The sequence below is a fragment of the Corvus kubaryi genome, unplaced genomic scaffold (genome assembly GCF_017639235.1).
Source record: "Corvus kubaryi isolate FWS band 111438036 unplaced genomic scaffold, C.kubaryi_AGA036_p1.0 72, whole genome shotgun sequence".
Classification (NCBI taxonomy): Eukaryota; Metazoa; Chordata; class Aves; order Passeriformes; family Corvidae; genus Corvus; species Corvus kubaryi.
The window spans coordinates 2,505,436-2,524,654 of record NW_024582060.1 but is presented as its reverse complement, the minus strand read 5'-3'; the positions used below and the strand labels follow the sequence as shown (position 1 = coordinate 2,524,654).

The 19,219-nt window shown below is 41.1% G+C and overlaps 1 protein-coding gene across 8 annotated transcripts in view; it reads right to left on the bottom strand.

The window, feature by feature from the left end:
* Positions 1-19,219, bottom strand: part of CALD1 (caldesmon 1) — a 177,314-nt gene that overhangs the window by 2,380 nt on the left and 155,715 nt on the right. For all 8 annotated transcript variants that reach the window (XM_042050136.1, XM_042050138.1, XM_042050140.1 and 5 more), the window contains 9 exons: positions 17,953-18,095; positions 13,677-13,932; positions 12,376-12,516; positions 5,816-5,859; positions 5,646-5,724; positions 4,187-4,318; positions 3,125-3,220; positions 676-756; positions 399-432 (listed from right to left, as the gene is read on the bottom strand). In XM_042050136.1, the coding sequence (XP_041906070.1) occupies positions 399-432; positions 676-756; positions 3,125-3,220; positions 4,187-4,318; positions 5,646-5,724; positions 5,816-5,859; positions 12,376-12,516; positions 13,677-13,932; positions 17,953-18,095 (1,006 nt within the window). The remainder of the gene's footprint in view (positions 1-398; positions 433-675; positions 757-3,124; positions 3,221-4,186; positions 4,319-5,645; positions 5,725-5,815; positions 5,860-12,375; positions 12,517-13,676; positions 13,933-17,952; positions 18,096-19,219) is intronic.

Here is a 19,219-nt window from a genome sequence, read left to right as displayed (position 1 = left end):
TTCAAAATGACAATAGTACAACTGGTTTTGCCTTGAAAAGACACCAATGCACAGCTCCAGCAAAAGCAGTTTCTCAACCATTCATGTTTCAATGATATTGCAAGGGAGCTTTTGAAAGGCAAAAGGGGTTTTTGGCATCAGTGTGAACAGCTGCAGAATTTTAAAACAGGTACACCTGTGCAAAAAAGGGGCAAAGTTTCTGTACTACCATGTGTATTACAATATGTGCATTGTATGGTTATATGTATATTATTAAATATTGTACCTATGATTTTATTAAATACACATATAATAATGTATGTTAGCATTGTATGTATAATATGATTATATTACATACATGTATAATGTGTATTAAACTATAGGAAGTGGTGCAATGTATGCATTATGGCATTACTTACCATTAGTCTCTGATTTTTTCCCCATAGCTGATACCTGTTTGAAAAAAGCAAAAAGCCATTATTAAAATTCAGTATTGGAGGTCATTGCTATTTATAACAGGGAAAAAAAATTAACTCCATGCAAAGGACAGATGTCCACACATCACACAACTCTGCCAAACAGGAATATAAAAGTGATACACTGCTTTCTGCACCTCATTGTACTTTCTTTTATAGATAAAAAGGTGGGTTAGTAACAGAATATTATCCTCTAAACACTGCCCACAAGTGTTATTACCTTAGAAGAAGCAGCTGGCTTCTCCACTGACTGCTTCTCCCAGAGATTACGTTTGCCAGATACATCTCCTGGTCTTAAATCCTGTATTTTTAATGTCAGAGAACAGAAACCAACATTAGTTCAGGTTTATTTTCACTCGTGAAAGAAAAAGTTAGAATGCAACTTCCTCATGAGAGAAGGGGAGGAACATCCACCAGAGGTAAATACTATATTGTCTATCAGTTATAAAGAATTATATTTCACAAAATGACTCCACACATATCCATGTTCTAAGACAAAAACCAATCCTGTTGCATATATTTCATATGGCACAGACTGGTCTTAACCCAGTATGTCCAACCAAGGCACTGCAGCAAAGAGTTACTGCACCATCAGATTTTTACAAAAAAACCAAATCCAATCTTTGCAGAAAAAACCCCCACATTTCTTCAGGGACAGTATTCATAAGTAGCTTGTCTTGGTTATTTTAGATCAAAATAAAAATATTTTATTAAAAAATTGCAAAAAAAGTAGAGCAGGACTTTTAATACAACAGAAAAGCAGATCCTATTCTGCATTCTTAAATACAGATTTCAGCATTTATCACTGTAGTCCTTCATATCCATTTTAATTTCCACTGCATCCTTTGCAACCTTAGGATGTGCCAATCATTAGCCTGAGAGGAAAAAGAAATAGATGAGGTAAAGTCATTAAAGAATAGTAGTATTCTCTGAAAATGAGGGTATTATGGAGCCTTTAATCAAAACTCCATAAAAATGCTAATTACCTTCTTGGGCAGAAGGAGGGCTACGTCTGAAAATGACATCTGTTAGGTAGATGGATTGATATCTACCTCTGGGCATGGCAAACAAGAGACTCAAACAAGTTTGGACACAAGTACTCTCCTTTTCAGGAAGTATTCAAGTCCTGCATGGCTTCCAGAATTTTGCACTTGCCATCCATAGGGGGTTTTCTGCACATGAGCATTTCTACCTGTAAAATGCTCAGTGATGTTTGGAAATGAGATTTCTGCAAGGGGTATTTGTACCCAACAGAGATCCTCTAGAACTGATCACAATTTGCAGCCACAGAGGGCTGCTGATGATTAAAATTTGAAGCCAATTCTGCACTTTAAGGAAGGAGTTCAGTAGTAACAGAGGAAGGAAGAAAACAACCAGCTTGCAGTTGACCTTATCACAAAGCCACTTGCAGTGGACATTATCACAAAACCATTTCCATAGTCCTGAAATAACTTGGGATCTGTGATTTAGGTTCACCATAAACTGAAATCTTTGTTCTACCTTGAATTCGAAATTGTTTCAAAACCCACAAGAGTCTTGATGGTCACAAAAACTTTGAACATTTCTTTATTTTGGCAGAATGTGATGGGGGTAAGAAGTTACTCGCTAAATAAGAAATTCTAGGCTTCCCTTCAATTTATCCTGACTTGAAAAAGTAAAAACCACACATTATAGATGTATATAAACCTTTATAGTCAATTATAAACAGGTTTACCTGACCAACTTAGCAAACAGACCCCGAAAGAAGAAGAATAGGAGGAGGGCGCGTTCCTTCAAGCAGAGACATTGAAAGAAGAAAGAACAATCTATTGAGAAAGAGGGAAATTAAGACATAGATAGAAATAGCTGGCTGAGGGAGAAACAAGAGATTAGTTTTACATTATCCAAAAGATGCAACTTAAAAGAAAGAGAGAAAAATCTGGAGGCAGATTCTATAGTGGACAATGCTGCAAATTTCAAACTCCTCTTTAGGACAAATAGGAGTGTGAATTGAGAAAGTGTTTTTCAGGCTGCACTTCTATAAAGGGCGGGTGGACTGGCAGAAAAACACTGCACAAGGATATGGGAAGAAACCAGTTCTTTAACAAAATCCTGAAGTTGAATCATTAACATCCATGCAATATGGACATTTATATTCCAGTTCCTTATCCTTCCCCATCCCACAGTTACCTTTTCATGCTCCTTCCCACACCCACAGCGCTGCTTATTACCTCAATAGCATTTTCTGCTCTGATTCTTGCTGCAGTAATGGGCAGGCTAAAGGGCCTTCGTTAGAAATTACATTTAGGCTCATAAAGAATTAAACTATTTCAGTTGTGTTTTAAAACACACTTGGAAGATTTTTACAGGGCAGGGGCCAAGCCACAAGTGTGTGTAAGTGTGCACCCCGGGGTCTGTGGCTGGTAATTTCTAAATTAATGGTAAGGCTTTCACAGGTGGGAAATTAATGTCCTTCTCTACCAGAGAAGTGCTTCTCTAAGGTGAGAACTGCCCTGTTTCCTCTCCCTGTTTCCTGACTGCCAAGGAGTCAGCAGCCAGAGGGCCTCTGTGAGCTTCCAAGAGGACACAAAGCAGAGCTCCTCCAAAGGTCACCAGCTGCTGGAGGAAACACCCTCTGCCCGAGGAGAGAAGCCACCTACTGAAGAGATGGTTGTTCCCAGTTTACTTACAGAAGGTTTTGGAGCAGGTGATTTGTTGCTCTCTGGGGTCTTGGTCAACCACTCGTTGATACGACTGGAGACACCAACCTTCAGTCCAGCAGTTTCCTGCAAAATGATAAAATCCAAACAGAAGACTTTCAGAATGGCTTTTGCTCTGTTTTTCATGGTTTAGATTTAAAAGCAAAGCCAAGCCTAATAGAGAGGTCCTCATTGAGCCTATGGCTCGCTCAGAGACACCCTGTGTGCTCTGAAGGTATTGTCCCTCTGAATTACACAGTGCTGATGCCCTCTACTTTTCAAAAATGATACACATGGACTGACAAAAACATCTCCACTTTACTGCTACCTCAGAAATAACAGACATAAACATGTAGTTTCTACCACAAGCCCAAACTCCAAAAATCTTTAGCTTAATAGAAGAGATAACAGTCCAAATCTACCTTTTTTTTCTCTTGTGAAATTAATTTTTTTCAAAAAAAGCACACAACAGAGAAGCAGCCTAAACTTTAAAATGTTAAACCTTTAAAAGGTTAGAACAAATTACTAAAATTTAATGACTATCTGTAATAACCCACTTCAACCCATGACCCATCTTTTTGCCTATGATAAATGCTCATCAACTCACTTCAATTTGTAGAAAGGAAATGCTGCCAAGGATTTACATAGAAAAGAGGAAGGAAGGTCGGTCTCACAAATATTTCTATGCATTATCTAGAAAATATCATCACTATCTTGCCTATTCAATTCTCCTCTGCTCCCCAAAAGAATTTTGCTCTACTCAAAGAATTTCTTTGTACTCCACTTGAACCACCCAGATGTATTTGTCTAAGATACCTAGTGTGGCTCTGGAATGTCTCATAACTGAGCTCAGTAGGTCACTAAATTCTTCCATTATGCTCAATATTGGAGCCACACCATCTTGTGGGTTTCTGAGGACTTCAGGATCCTTTGGGATATTCTTCACCAGTGATGTCAAGAGGAGCAGCCAAGGCTTACTTACAGGAACACGGATGGCAAGGTCAGGCCCAGAGCATAATTCTTTATAATCACTATGTTAAATTGAACACATACCTTATTTGGTGTTCCTGTCCCAGAGGGTGATGAAAAAACATTCCCTTTCTCCCACATGCTCTTGATATTACGGACACCCTCAGCTGGAACGTGAAGGTCAGAAGCTTTAGCTGGTCTTGAAGCCTTTGTGCCCTGGAGAAAAATTGGGGCCAGTTGGTGTTTGGCACTAAGAGCTGGATTTGCAGGCTGGTTTGACTCTGGGGAATGCAGCATCTCTATGTGGTTCTAGCACTGATCATGCAAGGATGAGAAGGAGTACCCAGCTCAAGAAGTGCCACTGAGGCTCTCTGCCCTTTTGGATTTGCAGTTTCACCAGCTGTGAAAACAGCACTCGCTTGTTTTTGTGTTTATTACGTTTCTAAAATCCGTGGCAAACCATAGCTCTGCACACAACTGCTCCAAGGCTTCCCAATCTTAGTTACTACCTGGATCCTGGAAGCCTGGTTCTTTTAGGGACCGAGCTAGGGAAATCCTTTTGCAGAGGCAGGGGGAAAGGCTGCTCTGTCATTCGGCTGCTCCATCTGTCCCAGACAACTGAACCTCACCAACACAGGATTCCAGGGGTAAATCTCAGCAATTACAATCTGTTTGAAACAAGGTGTTCTTTCAAAGAGTGGAGAATTGGGTGGGAGTTGTTGGAAATGTGTCTTTTGCATGGTTACTACAAACACCACACCAAATTCTTCCTCATTCTTCTTTTCAAGGTTCTTGCACATTTTACATGTCATAGATCTGATGAGAATAAGAACCTGTATGAGTTGATGCTTTGCCTCTCTAGTTGCAAAGCAAGTCAGATTTGGCAAGTTGTGGACAAATCAAAAACCCAGCAAAGGAAATACTTCAAGTCAGAGGGCAGCTGGATACAGTGGTATCAAAATCCTATTTTACCATGAACTATGAAAAGAAAAATCTCTCAGTTCTGGCCCTTAGGCACATTATTAACCATTAGTTGCCAAAATCATCTGGAGTCAAATTCTGCATTTTAATGTGATTTTGTTTGCCCTTTGTCACTGCTTAACTCCCTAGTTCTCTGCAGAGCATGTCTTTGCCAAGGAATTTCACTGTGAGGTGGCAGCCAGCAGCACAGAGCCAGTTCCTTGCTCTCCTAAATAAGCTGCTAAGTCAGCTCTGCTCAGGATGACTATCAGCTCCATGCTGACAGCTCTGTCATCAGCCAAGCAGGGGATGTGACTGTCACTCAAGATGCTGACTGAATCCCCAAAGCTACTGCAAACCAGAGTAAGTTGCAGCATGAAAGGGAAGATGCAAATCTGAGGGCTTGTTTAGCTATATCTCTAGATGTTGGTTACAGATGGGCCTCAAGCATTTTGTTCTTGAAGTCCCCTTAAAGAAGAGATTGTGATCAAAAAATCCCTGCAATTCTTGAACAGCAAAACAAAGGCTGATTAAAGGCTCAAAAGCCATTAGTAACCAGATCCATTTAGAGGAATTAACTTACCTCAATTGCACTAGTGTATTGCTCAAGTCTACTGTCAATCTTTGAGACAACTGCTGTTGTCTGGGTGGGCTTCATTCCACTATAGGAGTTAGAAAAAAAAAATCAAGAATTATTATTCCCTCCAATTAAACACTGCTGTTTGAACTAAACTTGCTGTTTCTTTGCTTTACCTCTTTTGAGCAGATTTGTTCAAAAATTCTGTTCGCTCCTCTATCTAGAAAAGAGAGGAACAAAAGCTTTAAGTTTAAAGTTAATAAAGAGGCAGCCTGTGCAAGGCCAGCCTAAAATGTCATTTTAAATGTCAAAAAAGTCAATCTGAAAGAGATACATTCCACCAGAAATTTCACACACACAGAGGTTTTATAGATAGGAGCCTATTATGCTACAGAATCATAAAAGTGGATGTATTTTCTGCATGAATGTTTGCATCCTACACATTTCTCCAGTGCCTCATATGTAACAAGAGAATAAATGGACAACACAGAAAAAAGAAAAGGGAAGAAGTCTCTCTCATGTAAGGGACTGATATGCACAAAAATCTATGTCATCCTCATATCTCTCACACAAGAGCAAGTATGTATCTCTTGAGACAGACAGCAAATTTAATAAAGATTTTCTGAGCTGAGACATCAGACTAGGCCAGGTTTGGAGCTCAGCCACACAGCCTCCCTTATGCATGCTTTTGGAGGCCACTAACAATTTAAATGTGAGCTCCAAAAAACCCATCAGAGTAAACCCTGCTCATCATGTTCAGGCAGCAGGGTCACTGCTGAATCAGTATCTACCAGCTGTTATTATACAAACTGGTATCTTACATTTTATCATTATTTCCTACTCTGTAAAATAGGAAAATATTGTGATGCTTCCAAGGAAGACTCATGAAGGTCTCATATGACTTCTGTCAAATCTCTCAATACTTTGAAAACAAAAAACTCCATCCCTGAATGAAGTTTTAAAACATTTCACATTGTGGGGTGGGGAGTATGTGCATCTATTTGTATTCTGGGTCAAGAAATACTTTCATCAAACTTCCTCAAGTCTCATCCACATTGCATTGCTCCACTTCTCATCCCAGGCTCTACAGTTTCACTTAAAAGTAAAATATATGCAAGCAGCTCCAGGGGATTGAAATGATTAATAAGCAGCCTGGCTGGATTCCTGGGGATTCCCCAGTCTCCACAGGGGCTCTCCATTTCCAATTTACTTTAACCGTGACGGCTCTGGCATTCGTGCCTTTAAAACAAGGCAGTGACAGCCGTTCCTTTAAATGGCTCTCCTCAGTGCCTTTAGCATCCAAGGCTTTCCCAGAACACTAAGTCCCGCAGCAATCCCATCAAAGGGCATGCATGGTTTATTTCTCAAGCCCTTGCGAGCAGAAACTCAGGCAGTTCCCTTGAGTGCAGGATTTGCCAAAGGAGCTCACTGGAGGACCTCCAGCTACCACCCATCCAGCTCAAAGGCACGCCTGCAGCTCTAAAACGTAGGTACAATTTACAGAGTCATTTCCATTAACACTTCTAGTTACGAAAACGCGAGCTTTTTAAAAGCAGTCCTGAGTGCAAAGATGGGCTTTGCCAGGACAAATCCCGTTTCACTGGAGTGATATCACAAGGTGGCAGCAAAAGACCGGCAGGAGCCCTGCACACCCGCAGAACAGGTTACAGCTGTTCCACCCAGAGGGGATACGGTCGGCAATGCCACAAAACCAGCAAGTAAATGATTCAAAAGTGACCAAACAGACCGAGGATGGTAACTTAAAACACATCGCCTCTCGTCTGCTATGGTACAGTAGAAGTTTCCCCCAATGCTGATTTCTGGGTCGTAACCAGCAATGCATCAAAATGATGAGTTAATTCCAGCAAGAGCCTCCAGTTTCTCCCCAGTCTGTCCCCAACTGCATCGGTGAAACCCTGGTGGGCAGCAAGGACAAGTAGTATGGACTATCTCAAAGAACCAGGACTCAAGGTAACCACCTAATAACCCATTTACAGGATCTTCACTGTCTTTTACGTGCAGGTAGGAGAGATGCTTCTGCACAGCAGGAAAACCAGGCTTGAGCAGGCACTGGGGGAAAAGGGGAACAGGTGGAAGGGAAGAGGAACTAATAATATTATAGTGGCTGTAGTAAAAAGACAGAAGTGGGGTCATTCTTTACCCACTGGAAACAGCAGTTCTCAGGGCACCAGCTGTGGGATCAGGAAGAAGTCAGGGATTGTTCAGAAGAGGAGAATGAAAAAGCAAAACAGAAAATAGAAAAGCAGAGTTAGGAAGAAACCCTCAGAGCTGAGCAAGGCCCTCTGGCTGGGGAAGCAGGTGCCTTGTGTGGAGGGATAAAACATTTTCTGCACATTTATATAAGAATTTGTTCTAGAGTATTTTCCTCAAAATATAGCAGAAGCAGACATTGAATACACCTAGAGGAAACAAAGCTGTACACACGTGTATTCAGCATATAAGTCAAACACATTTAGACTGCACAGCAACATCTAAAGGCCATTTACCCACTGCACATCACACAAACTCCATGCAAAGAATTTCAAACGTTTGGCACATACAGTAAACAGTATGACAAAATAGATCTGTAAAAGAAACAGGCAAAGCAAGCTGGTTAGCATAAAATGCAATATTTTCTCAGTTTCAGAGCAGGAAATAAGAATAATCTTTTTACTCCATTCATCTTAACAGGATCTTGTTAAATAGCTTGGACTATGTTTTGTCACCATGGAATACTTTCAGAACACACACGTACTCGAAGTCAGCCTGCCAGCCCCTCATTAAATTATGACCAGAAAGAATGAGTTAACACACAATATGAGACCTTGATCTGGGAAACAAAAACCATTGGATATTTCCAGTAAAACTGGTCTCATAGAAAGGTCTTACATGATTCTTAGGAGTTTTAAGCTGTGTATTGGATATTATGCGACAGAAACTTGTAAATGGATCTATAGAAAACTCTTCTCAAAAAATGTGTCAAGGAGGAAGGGGAATAAAAATGCACATGGGAAACCCTGTGCTCTAATTTTGCCTCATATCCAAGAGTAGAAGAACCTAGTGGAAATCCACTGGAGATGTAGTCCCTGGGAGAGGCTTCTCCTCATCCTCCCTGAGTGGCCAACACAGTCTCTTGCTTCATTAAGCACAGTTATGCTTTTTCCTGCTGTCAGCAGCACCTGAGCAGAGGGTGCCAGTTTAGCTCAGTTTACCTACCAGACTCAAGTGCTGCCATCAGCATCAAAGATGGGGAAAAACAAACGTTGCATAACCTGTTCTTACCATTCTGTTTTCCCTCTGCTGCAAGAATAACTCATCTAGGAGTTTAATTAATGTGGAGTCTAATTCTTTCCAGTCACTGCCCCAGCTGTCAGGTATTGAGAGCAATAATGAGATAGGACAAGACAGGTCTTTAAAGAAAAAAAAAAGCCTCTGAAAAGTCCAATCTTCTGTCTCAGCTGTCAGCAATGCCTTCAGAGAGTGCTGGCTGCCACATCAGCTCGTTTCCCAGGAGACATTTTCTCCCAGGACAGGGATATCCCAGCCTCCTGCCATTGCTCCCTCCCCTCAACACCTAACTGCTTTTGCATTTCTCTAGTGGTGGAGTTCATCCCCAAGAGGAGACTTACTGCTGAATATGCTGTTCTCTCCTGATTAACCCAGAGAATAGAATACGAGGACTCAGCAACCCTCCTTCACAAAGGAAACACGAGGAACGAGCTCATGTAAAAAGCAAAATGAACAAAGATTTTTCAGGAAATTTCATTCTTTGAATGCGTCATATTTTGCATGAACTGAAGTAGGGAAAGCACAGAGGCAGATGGGAGATAAGCACAGAGGCAGATGGGAGAGCAGCAGAAGTTGTTCCAGGCTTTGTCCTTATTTAAAGAAAATAACAAGACACAGGACAGAGGTTGAAGAGAAGTTTGGTATTGCTGCAGCCCACGGGGTGTCCACCCAGCCCTGAGAAATCCAAGATGCTTCTGTCCCTGAGCTAGTGATGAACTTGGCCTGTATTTACTTGGCCTGTTTTCTCTTCACTGTCCCCTCAGAAAGAACCAGCCCTCGTGCTGTCACTGCGAGGACCCCACACTGCGGTAGTTCTGCTGAAGTAGTGCCTCAGGTTTGAGGGAAGCACTGTCTTTAACAGTTAAAACAACAGGAGTTGTCAACACTGCGTAGGCTGTGGTTTTTTTGAGGCCAGAGCAGACAATCACAGCAGGTCTTTGCAAATATAAGCATGTATGTACATTTTGTCCATGTTTGTATACATACATTTACATTTGGGCATCCATGAGCTGGGTCATACATGGAGAGAAGCTGCACATCTTTGTGTCCCAGTTCTGAGTCTGCATGTCACGACAGTCCATGGCCTCCTGATGGATAGATGCTCATCCATAGGATGGCAATACACCACACTGCTGCTCAGCTAATCTCCCTTCTTTCCTTTGTTCTTGTAGTTCACTTGGCAACCAGCACGCCCCACTTTCCTCAGTTAGCCACTCCTATGAACTTCTTTCTATTCCCAAAAGCTTATCACATCAGGAAGGACAGGGAAGGAGAAATAAGGTGCTTTGCCAAACTGTGACCCAGGAGAAGACAGAATGTGCACATGCATCATACATTATTTTTATACTGAGGCTCCCTTTCTTCGGCATTAATTCCAACCACCCACCCACAACTGTGCATTTGGGATTCTCACATGACTCATGGCAGATCTAACGAGATGATACATTCATTAAGGGGGAAAACCTGTGCCAGATGCTTTACAAATCAAAAGATAACTTGGGCAGTGCATAGCAGACAGCGAGAAAGCTGTGTGCCAACGAGGTGAGACCAGCCTGAGAAGTCTGTCCAAATAAGAGGTAGCAAAACAGACTGTTTTCTAATAACTGGATTTTGACATCAAGTTTCACATCAGGTTAATAAACTGAGATTATTCTTCCCTCAGCTCTTGACCACAGAAGGCCAAGAAACAGTTTAGGGTGTGAACTTCTACAGCATTACACACCTACACTGGCCACCCACAGATGCTGGACTGGAATATGTAGAGTATCACCGACTTCTCAGCGAGAGAAACAAAGAGGAAAAAATGTGTAGAGTTGCATGTATCAAGCTTTGTAGCAAACAACTTCAACCTAACAAGACACAAACCCCAGCAGCCACTGTCATCATCAAAAAAATAAAAACCTGTACCTTGGATGCTTAACAACATTTGAAAAATTTCAGCTTTCCTCTGAAAATACACTTAGAATAGTGAAGCAATTTGTACTGACAAAAGGTATCTGAAAGCTTTTAGCCTCCTGCCAAGTCCAGTGTTTTTTCACACTTTCCCCAAAATTAGGATCTATCCTTTTTACTTTGTGTTTTCAAGGATAATTTCCTCCATTCTGAGCTTTCTGTGAATTAAAGCTCCGAATGTATGTCATGAAAGGCATCTCAATAGACAGAAGAAAAGGAAGCCATCCCAGGAGGGCTGGGAAGAAGCTGTATATTTACAGTGTCTGTTATTGACATCATCTTTAGCAACCAAAATGGCAAGACCAGGTTTAACTAACCCAAGCAAGTCGAGAAGCTTGGCAATTTTTGTTTACAACTGTGTGCATTCTGTCCTAATATTTCAGGTCCAAATGTATCTTAGAAGCAAAGGGCAAGACCATTCAAAAACATTTGGATTCTGTATTTGCTAGGACTGGACCCAAAACAGACCTGAATCCCCAGATTGGAACAAAGTGTAGCTCTCTGTGAGTGGAAAAGTAATTTTGTTCAAATGCAGTTTTTCACTCAACGGTTACATTTTTAACCTCATGGAGATCCACCTCATGGTTCAATGGGCTCCTTCCTGGTTCTTTTCTCTCCTAGCTCCCACTAAGTGGCCTTTTGGACAAACATTTTGGATTCTTAAATGACTAATGGCATGAAATGGAAAAAGCAAAAGATATTTGAAAACATTAATAGATCTGCAGTTTGAGCTTGATCTGAGAAAGCAACTGGACTGAATTCCAAAACAATACTCCCAATAATTTCAGTGGGGCCAGGATTCCTCTTCCACGCTGAAAGACCATTTAATTGATTTATCACACTTCTAATATAATATAGGCCACAAAAGACCATTTAGAAATCCTGCAGCAACAGAAGGGTGAGGTTTTATTTCTCGTTATGTAAGAAAATGAAATCCAGACCAGTACTTCTAGATGTTATTCTTAGGGGGATTAGACATAAACTAGAACTCCCATACAAGTCAGTTACAATTAATGATGATTAGGCTGAATATGCTTAAAGACAAATTAGTCTGGCAAGGAAGAAAATAATTGTGGATGTGGAAGGAGTGAGAGAACATTTGTGACTCAATGATCTTAAGAGATCTTTTCCAACCTAAATGATTCTATGACTCTACTCCAGTTCACAAAGCAGTCCTATAATAAATTAAAAACAACACAGTAATACAGCTCTAAGATCCAAAAATAATTTTCCCTTGAAGATCCTTTTCGGAGATTCTTCATCAGCAAGAAGAGACAGCTGCCAGTCTAGCCTCCATTTTTAGGAAGGAACTCTAATTTTCAGTCATTCCAATGAATGACGTCCTTCAGCTAGAGGGTTCAGGCTAAGTCGGTCGAAGCAGTTTCCTAGGTCTGATTACAAGTATTTCAGCATTGCTTTTGATGCCTGGCTGTTGGTTTGGACTACAAACCCCATTCCTTTTTATGTGCTATGTAGGTGTTAGTGGGGAGGTTACCTTGAGAGATGAACCTTTAGGACTGAAACATTTAAACGGCTTCTTGTCTTCAGATACACCATCTTCCGGCATCTTTTGGCGTTTCTCAGCAGCTTCAGCCCTTCTTCTTTCGATTTCTTCCTTCATCCTCCTCTTTTCCTCCTTAAAAAATATGAATGTTTACTTGTTCTTTCAGAAACCACATCACTGTTACAGGGCTGTGCAGCCCTGCAAACATTTACCAGATTTTTTAAGAACAGATTTTTATGCCAGTCGAAAAAGTTCAGTGATCTGTGTGAAACTTATAGAGTTATTAATGCCAATCCATCACAGTGTTAAGGATGCCAGGAAGACAATTAAGTCTGTGCTGCTCTAGTGTCTCCTCGCAGTGAAGTCACCAAATTTATTGTCATATAGTGCCACCTAAACAGAGGAAAAGACTCAAACTCTGTTTCTCTGTATTCTCATGTATCACATTGGTATTGTTCTTCTGTCCCTCTACTCTGACACTTATTGTGCCAAAGTTAATATTTAACATGGAAAAATCAAGAGGTGGCCAAGAAACCCAAGATTAAACGCTTGCAGATCTCCCTCTAGAGATGAGTTTTGCTTCATGAGCTATGGTCAAACCAGAAGCCCTCAAAGCAACACCATTGTGAGCACTTGTCAGTGGGGTCTGACCAGCAAGGTATTGGGTAATCTTGGCATCTACTGAGTTCTGTTGTAAAGAGCTTAGTACATTAAAGGAATTGGCATTCAGCTGCCAGATACTATCAGTATTATTCATTTACCATTTGTTTCCCAAACAACTAGGATTCCTAAATGATGCACCAGAGACTTGGAAATCCTATTTGTAGAGTCCCTTGGCAGAGGAAGTACAAGAAAACAGATGTGTTGGATATTCAATATTTAAATAGACAAGAATATCTCCCTAATGAGATCTAGCCCATTGTAACTATATATAACATTAGCATTCCAGCCCATCTGCAGCAGATAAATTTTGACATGCACTTTGTAATTCAATCCGTGTAATGTCAAAAAATTCTGTGGCTACAGCACTGCCCCAAGATTCTGAATCCCCAAGAAGATAAGAAATTTTCAGCTATCACAGATGAAATCCTGACTAGTGAAAACAGATATTAGAGCCCTGTCTATCCTAAGGCTAGAATTAGAACATTTTTCCTATGCTGAATGCTGCATGTTTTACCTCAAGTCTTCACTAGACAATGCTGGAAAGAGTTATCAACTAATGCAAGAATAGTGGAAGTAAAGTAGTAATAAAGGAATAAACCCAAGTTCAACACTCCCTACTTTACACTTACCTCCTCTCTGATTTTCCTCTCAGCCTCCTCCTGCTTCTTCTTCTGCTCCTCTTCCTCTAGGATTTTCCGGCGCTCCTCCCGCCTTTTCTTCAGTTCATCCAGCTCTGCTGCTGCCTCCTGCTGCTTCTCCTTCAGCTTCTCCAGCTCCTCGCTCTCGTTCTCGCCCCGCCGGCGGCGCTGATCTTCCAACCTCTTCAGAGCCTCGACCCCTGGCTTCGCCTCCTCTGCATTTGCAGTCCCTTTCAAACTGGAGCGGCTGGGAAGGAAATCAAAGGAAAAACGATGCCATGGGGTTTTCCCTTCCTGGCCAGAGCCACCTGCTGCCACGTGCTCAGCAGCAGCATGAGAGCCTGGCACTCCAAGGTGCTGCCTTCTAAGACCATTTGCTCCTTGCAAGTAATGGCTGACCCAAAACATTTCCCTCAGGAGTTGTTAGGCTGGGATATTACAAGGAGCACCTCTCCCATCACTGCCAGGGAGTAAGGAGTCTCTCCCACACGCCTGTGTGCACAGGATCTGCACCACCGTGCCTGAGAACTTGTGCCACCCCTATTTTGTGTTTTGTGCCATAAAGGACGCACTAATCCTTTGCCTTCAAAGGCAAAACTTTTTTATAAACCTTCTAGAAAAAGATAAGCATCTTTGGGGACAGAACAAATTATATTACAGGAAAACAGGAGGAAATAAGAGAGGGGAGGGAGTCTTCCAGTTAAAACAGCATTTAAAAAAAAAAAAAACCCTAAAAGGATTCCTATCCCATCTATAACACCCATCACTCTAACTCCACCAGAATGTATGAACAGAAAGGTTCATCAGGTCTTTTGCTTACATTTTCTAGGGAAAAGATGAGTTTTTAGTAAGGACCTGGAAATTAGTAATGGTAACTTTCCACAGGAGAAAAACAGGAGTTTTCTAAGCAGCTGTAATATATAAACAGAAAAAAAGAAAGAAAGAATGCAAAAAAACCCCCCCAAACCTAAAGAATTTGCACAGGTGAAGTGCATGCTTCCAACAGAGTCAGACAGCATCACCTTGTAAAATAATTACCACATCAGTGTTTAGACAAATATCTGCTCCCTAAGTGTATTTAATGTTACTGCTGACAAGTACCTAAGATTTCTAAGTGTGCTATTGACATAAAGACAGAAGATGGACATATTTATGGAATTTTCTAAAAAAACTTTCGGTATTGTTGGCATCGAAAGAAGCTGGATAAAAATGACCACAAGAGAGTACAAATCAAAGATACCAACAGTAACTGTTAGAGACAGCAATATAAAAACTAGTACTATATAAATTTGCAATCCAGCCAATCACACCCAAACCTGCAAAGATGCTCTTCATTCAGACACCTCATGCAGATGGAGTCAGCCATATAAAACAGGACCAGAGTTAAATTATCTGTGGTTTCAATATCATAATAGAAGCTACTAACACACAGTTCTCCACCCCCACATGAGCTTACCAAATCAAATAAAATTCGGTTCTAGCATTGTATCACTTAAAAAACGCATGACAAATTAATTGAAGTGGCTATGAATGAGGGCTTGCATCAGGTAGTTATGCCAAATTACAGAAAGGAACCTCTGCTTTTGTAAACGAAAAATACATACACAACTGAGCAAGCATTGTGAGAATACATTGGAAACTTTATCCAAAATGTCGTTTAGCCCATTCAGAAACAAAGTGAAGGGCAATACGTGAGGTGTGATTTTGAGCAGGTGTCTAGCCTGGAATACCTCTGAGTCAGTTTGCAGAACTACTGAGAACCCAAAATGTTCCACAAGCCTCTACAAGGCACTGTGTGATTTCTGAAGATCCAGTGCACCTAATGCAGCACAGGACATACGAAATCCCTGGCTGTCTTAAGGCTTTCCTGCTTCATTGAAAGGTTGTAGCCCCAACAGCAAACAAGCTCAGGAACCTCACTTTTTTTTTCCTTTGCCTTTTGGTCTCTGTGTTGCCAACTCACCAAGACCTGCAAGCTTTGGGCCCAAAGAAGATGGAAGAGGTCACTTCGGATAGACAAAATGACCCCCTGGCAAGGGCAAACATTTGGCCTTCAGAATTAAGAGAATGAAGAACATTTGCCAAGATTCTCCTAAGAAAGAGCCACTCTGTTCTCTGTCAGCACAGAAGAAAGGTTAGCTCTCAGTGCCTTCCGTGCAGTCAGCCCCAGTGAAATTAACAGGTACTCAGCTGATAAAGCCAATGGCAGAATCTAGTCTGAACATTCTTGTTTGCAGACCTCAGGTGATTATTTTGGCCTCCTCACAAAGAAGGATATTTAAAGTTTTGAACTTTATCCTCATGCTGCTCACAGGTCTTCCCTGACCGGTTCTGCATTATCCAAAATAGCAAACAATACACTGGCACTAATTATCCTTATTTTCCTCCACCTCCAACTCCTCTGTTTTCAACAGATTCTGGGAAATCTCTGTTCTCTGCTCTCAACATTGGGAAATTAGTATTGAGATGCTGGGTGGAGGAAGAGTTTTGTAAGCACCTCTTTGGTATTAAGAAATGAAGCTGGTTGCCAGCTTTCAGACAAGGAGGAAAAGGAAAGAAGTGGCTTGTGGGAGCCAAAAATGTCAGAACAATGTGAAAAAACATCTTACATCATATTTAGGACTTTTGCAGTCCTCTATGAGAATAGGGAGGAAGGCAGGTGGGAGGGGAGATGGGAAGGGGAAGCCATAAAATGGGATTTATTCTGTATTTCTCTTACTGACTGACGTAGACAAAAAGATAACATTTTTCTTCAGCCTCCACTACCCCGCTTTGTTCTGAATTCTCACCACTGAAAGTTAGCCAAGTTATATTCTTTCTAAATAGTGTCTGATATGTTCATTAAAAAAAAAAAAAAAAAGGAACAAAGGACAGTTGCAGACAGAGCTCAACTCTGTGGGGGCAGTCCATTAGAAAATAGGCCAAGAGCCCTAATTCATACCGAACAACCCAACAAACACTGGCGCCTCTGCTGATGTTGCCAACCCAAGTCTTCTTCTCAGCTGATAAAAGGTTGTTGAACAGGCTTCTTCACACTTCCATGAAACAGTAGAAGAAAAACAGAAATGGAAAAAAAAAAGGAGTGGAAACTCAAAGCTATGTTTTGCCACTAATGCCTGTCTCCCACAGGAAGTAAAGCAAATGAAAACACAACAAAAATACTTTTAGAGAATCATTCTCATGTTATCGATGATGTGACCTAAGCCATGAAGGACAGTTTTGAGCAGGGCCAATTTCCTGCTATTCCATCTCCATCGCTGTCTGTCTTTTGGCCTTAGGTCAGGGTGTCTCCAGGGTCTTTTGAGCTGCATTTTATTTTGAGAAAGTTTGTTTTTCCCGGAAGAATCACGAGGGGAATGCTGAGATACAATAGCAAATCCCATCTGCCATGCTCAGATTTCTCAAACTGCCTGGAGAGCTTAACCTTTCCTTTGCCTGTGTCAATGTAAAAGAGGAAGAGAGATGCAGAAGGAGAAAAATTTAGATTTCTAACCTACTCATTCCTAGTTTCCTGCTAAAAAGAACTTAATTTCTATTTCATGTATCCCATGCTTTTAGCAGGCAGGATCCTTTTAAATAAGATTTGCACTAGAAAATTTTTACCTTCTTTGCATTTCCCAATACAACCACAAGCCAAATATTTCCTTAAAAAGAAAAATAAAAATCAAACTGTGACACAGCTTATAAAAAGGAAGGCAAAAAGAAAAAAGAAGATGATTTTGTCTAGGAAAGGTTTTTTACCTAATTGAAAAAACACTTTTCTACAGAAGCCATTAATTTCAGTGCTTGCCCTGAAATCAAGAGAGAAGCTCTTTCTAGAGTTACCAGCTGGATCGCACTTCATTCTGCTATGCAGAGTCTAATTAAAAATAGGTGGGTAATTGGAAATAGGTTACTACAACAAAAGTTGAGATCTGACTTAAAAAATTAGAGAACACAAAATCCAGGGTTTTGTCATTATTGGCCTCTGTGTAGATATTAGAAACAAATGAGGAAGGAAAGCCCCAGCAAAGCAAAACCAAGCCTCTTGTCTCTACTGAGGAAGCAAGGCCATTTCCATCTGCTTTCTGAACTTCATGTTGTTACTGCAACAGCGTGGGGACAGCTTAGAACCTACAGAACTACAACCCAGTGGACACCTGAGCCATTGCTGAGGTTGCCAGCCCAGTTCCTCCACTCAGCTGCCACAAGGCTGTGAAGCAGAGACCCAGAGATGGCCCCTGATCTGCTGAAACCCAAGCAAGCCCAGTTCTTACTTGGAACTTACCCAAAAGCATTCTCAGTAGGTTTAAGTTTGGAGGCGGTGAGCTCACGTTCTCCGTTCTGTGCCTTTTGTTCAGGAACGCCCTTCTTACGATCCCAGACGCTTTTCATTTCCTCTTTGGGTGCTTTACCTTTGTCATCTTTTACCTGTTCAGAAGATAGCATAAATCACAGAAAAAAACACAAGACACACAAAAAAAGTCAGAATGAGGCATTCTAAGTAACAGCTGAGAAACACGGATTTCTTGGCAAGATTGGTAACTGTCTTCCTACTGTTTATGTGCTATATGGCAGAAGTGGTCTGCAAAGCTCTAACTGTGATCAACCATCACTTTGCTCTCCTGACCTGAATTCAAGACCAAAGCATCTTGAAAATAATATTATGGGTCTTCTGTGAAAGTTTTCTGTGACCATGGGACTATGCCACCACACTGCTTCACTCTGCAACTGCACCCCCACTCTTCCCTCCCACAGCCACATCATTCACCTGCTGCTTCTTAAGGTTGGGGGTTGCCAACTCTCTGGGACTTGTCAATACATTCTTGGTACCAGGTTTAGGGCATTGGTCCAATAAAAATAACACAGAGCCTCCACCCAACGTCAAGCTTGTTTGACAAAGTTCATGCTATTTTCAGTGTCATAGCAGAGGGATACTTCATTATTGCAAGAATAATGGCCAAAACACAAAATCATCCCTATATCAGAGCCAAACTTACTCTGGCAAAAAACACAGTCCTACCTGGGGCTGGGCATGGGTAGCATTATCAGACACGAATATTTAAACCTATGAAGAAGGAAATGCTCTGGAAGACACGAGTAAAAATTCTCTTTATCCTTACAAAGCTTTCTCTTATGATTCTTAATAGTAATCAAGAATATTTTGTGCATCAACTTCATTCTCCAGTATTCCTTCAGAGTTAAGAAGTATTTATCAATACCACAGATGGCCTGACCCCAGCATGCTGAGTCATGGCTAGATGCTGCTAAAAGGAGAAAGTGAAGTGATTTAAGTTATGTATCCTCAGGTAGAAATATTCCCAGTTAGTTAAGACTACCAGCCAAAACAAACTTCCAACAGCAGCAGATGAAACGTTTACCTCCGAAATATTTATTTGCTTTCCCCAGCCCTGTGTTGAAGGAAGCAAGCCAGAAATACCTTCTGTGTAGAAGTCAAATGGAGACCTTTAGAAATTAAATACTTTGGAAGGCTGTTGCAACCCCATTTGCTAACTAGAAAGATAAAGAACTTCTGTAACAACAGATAAAGAACT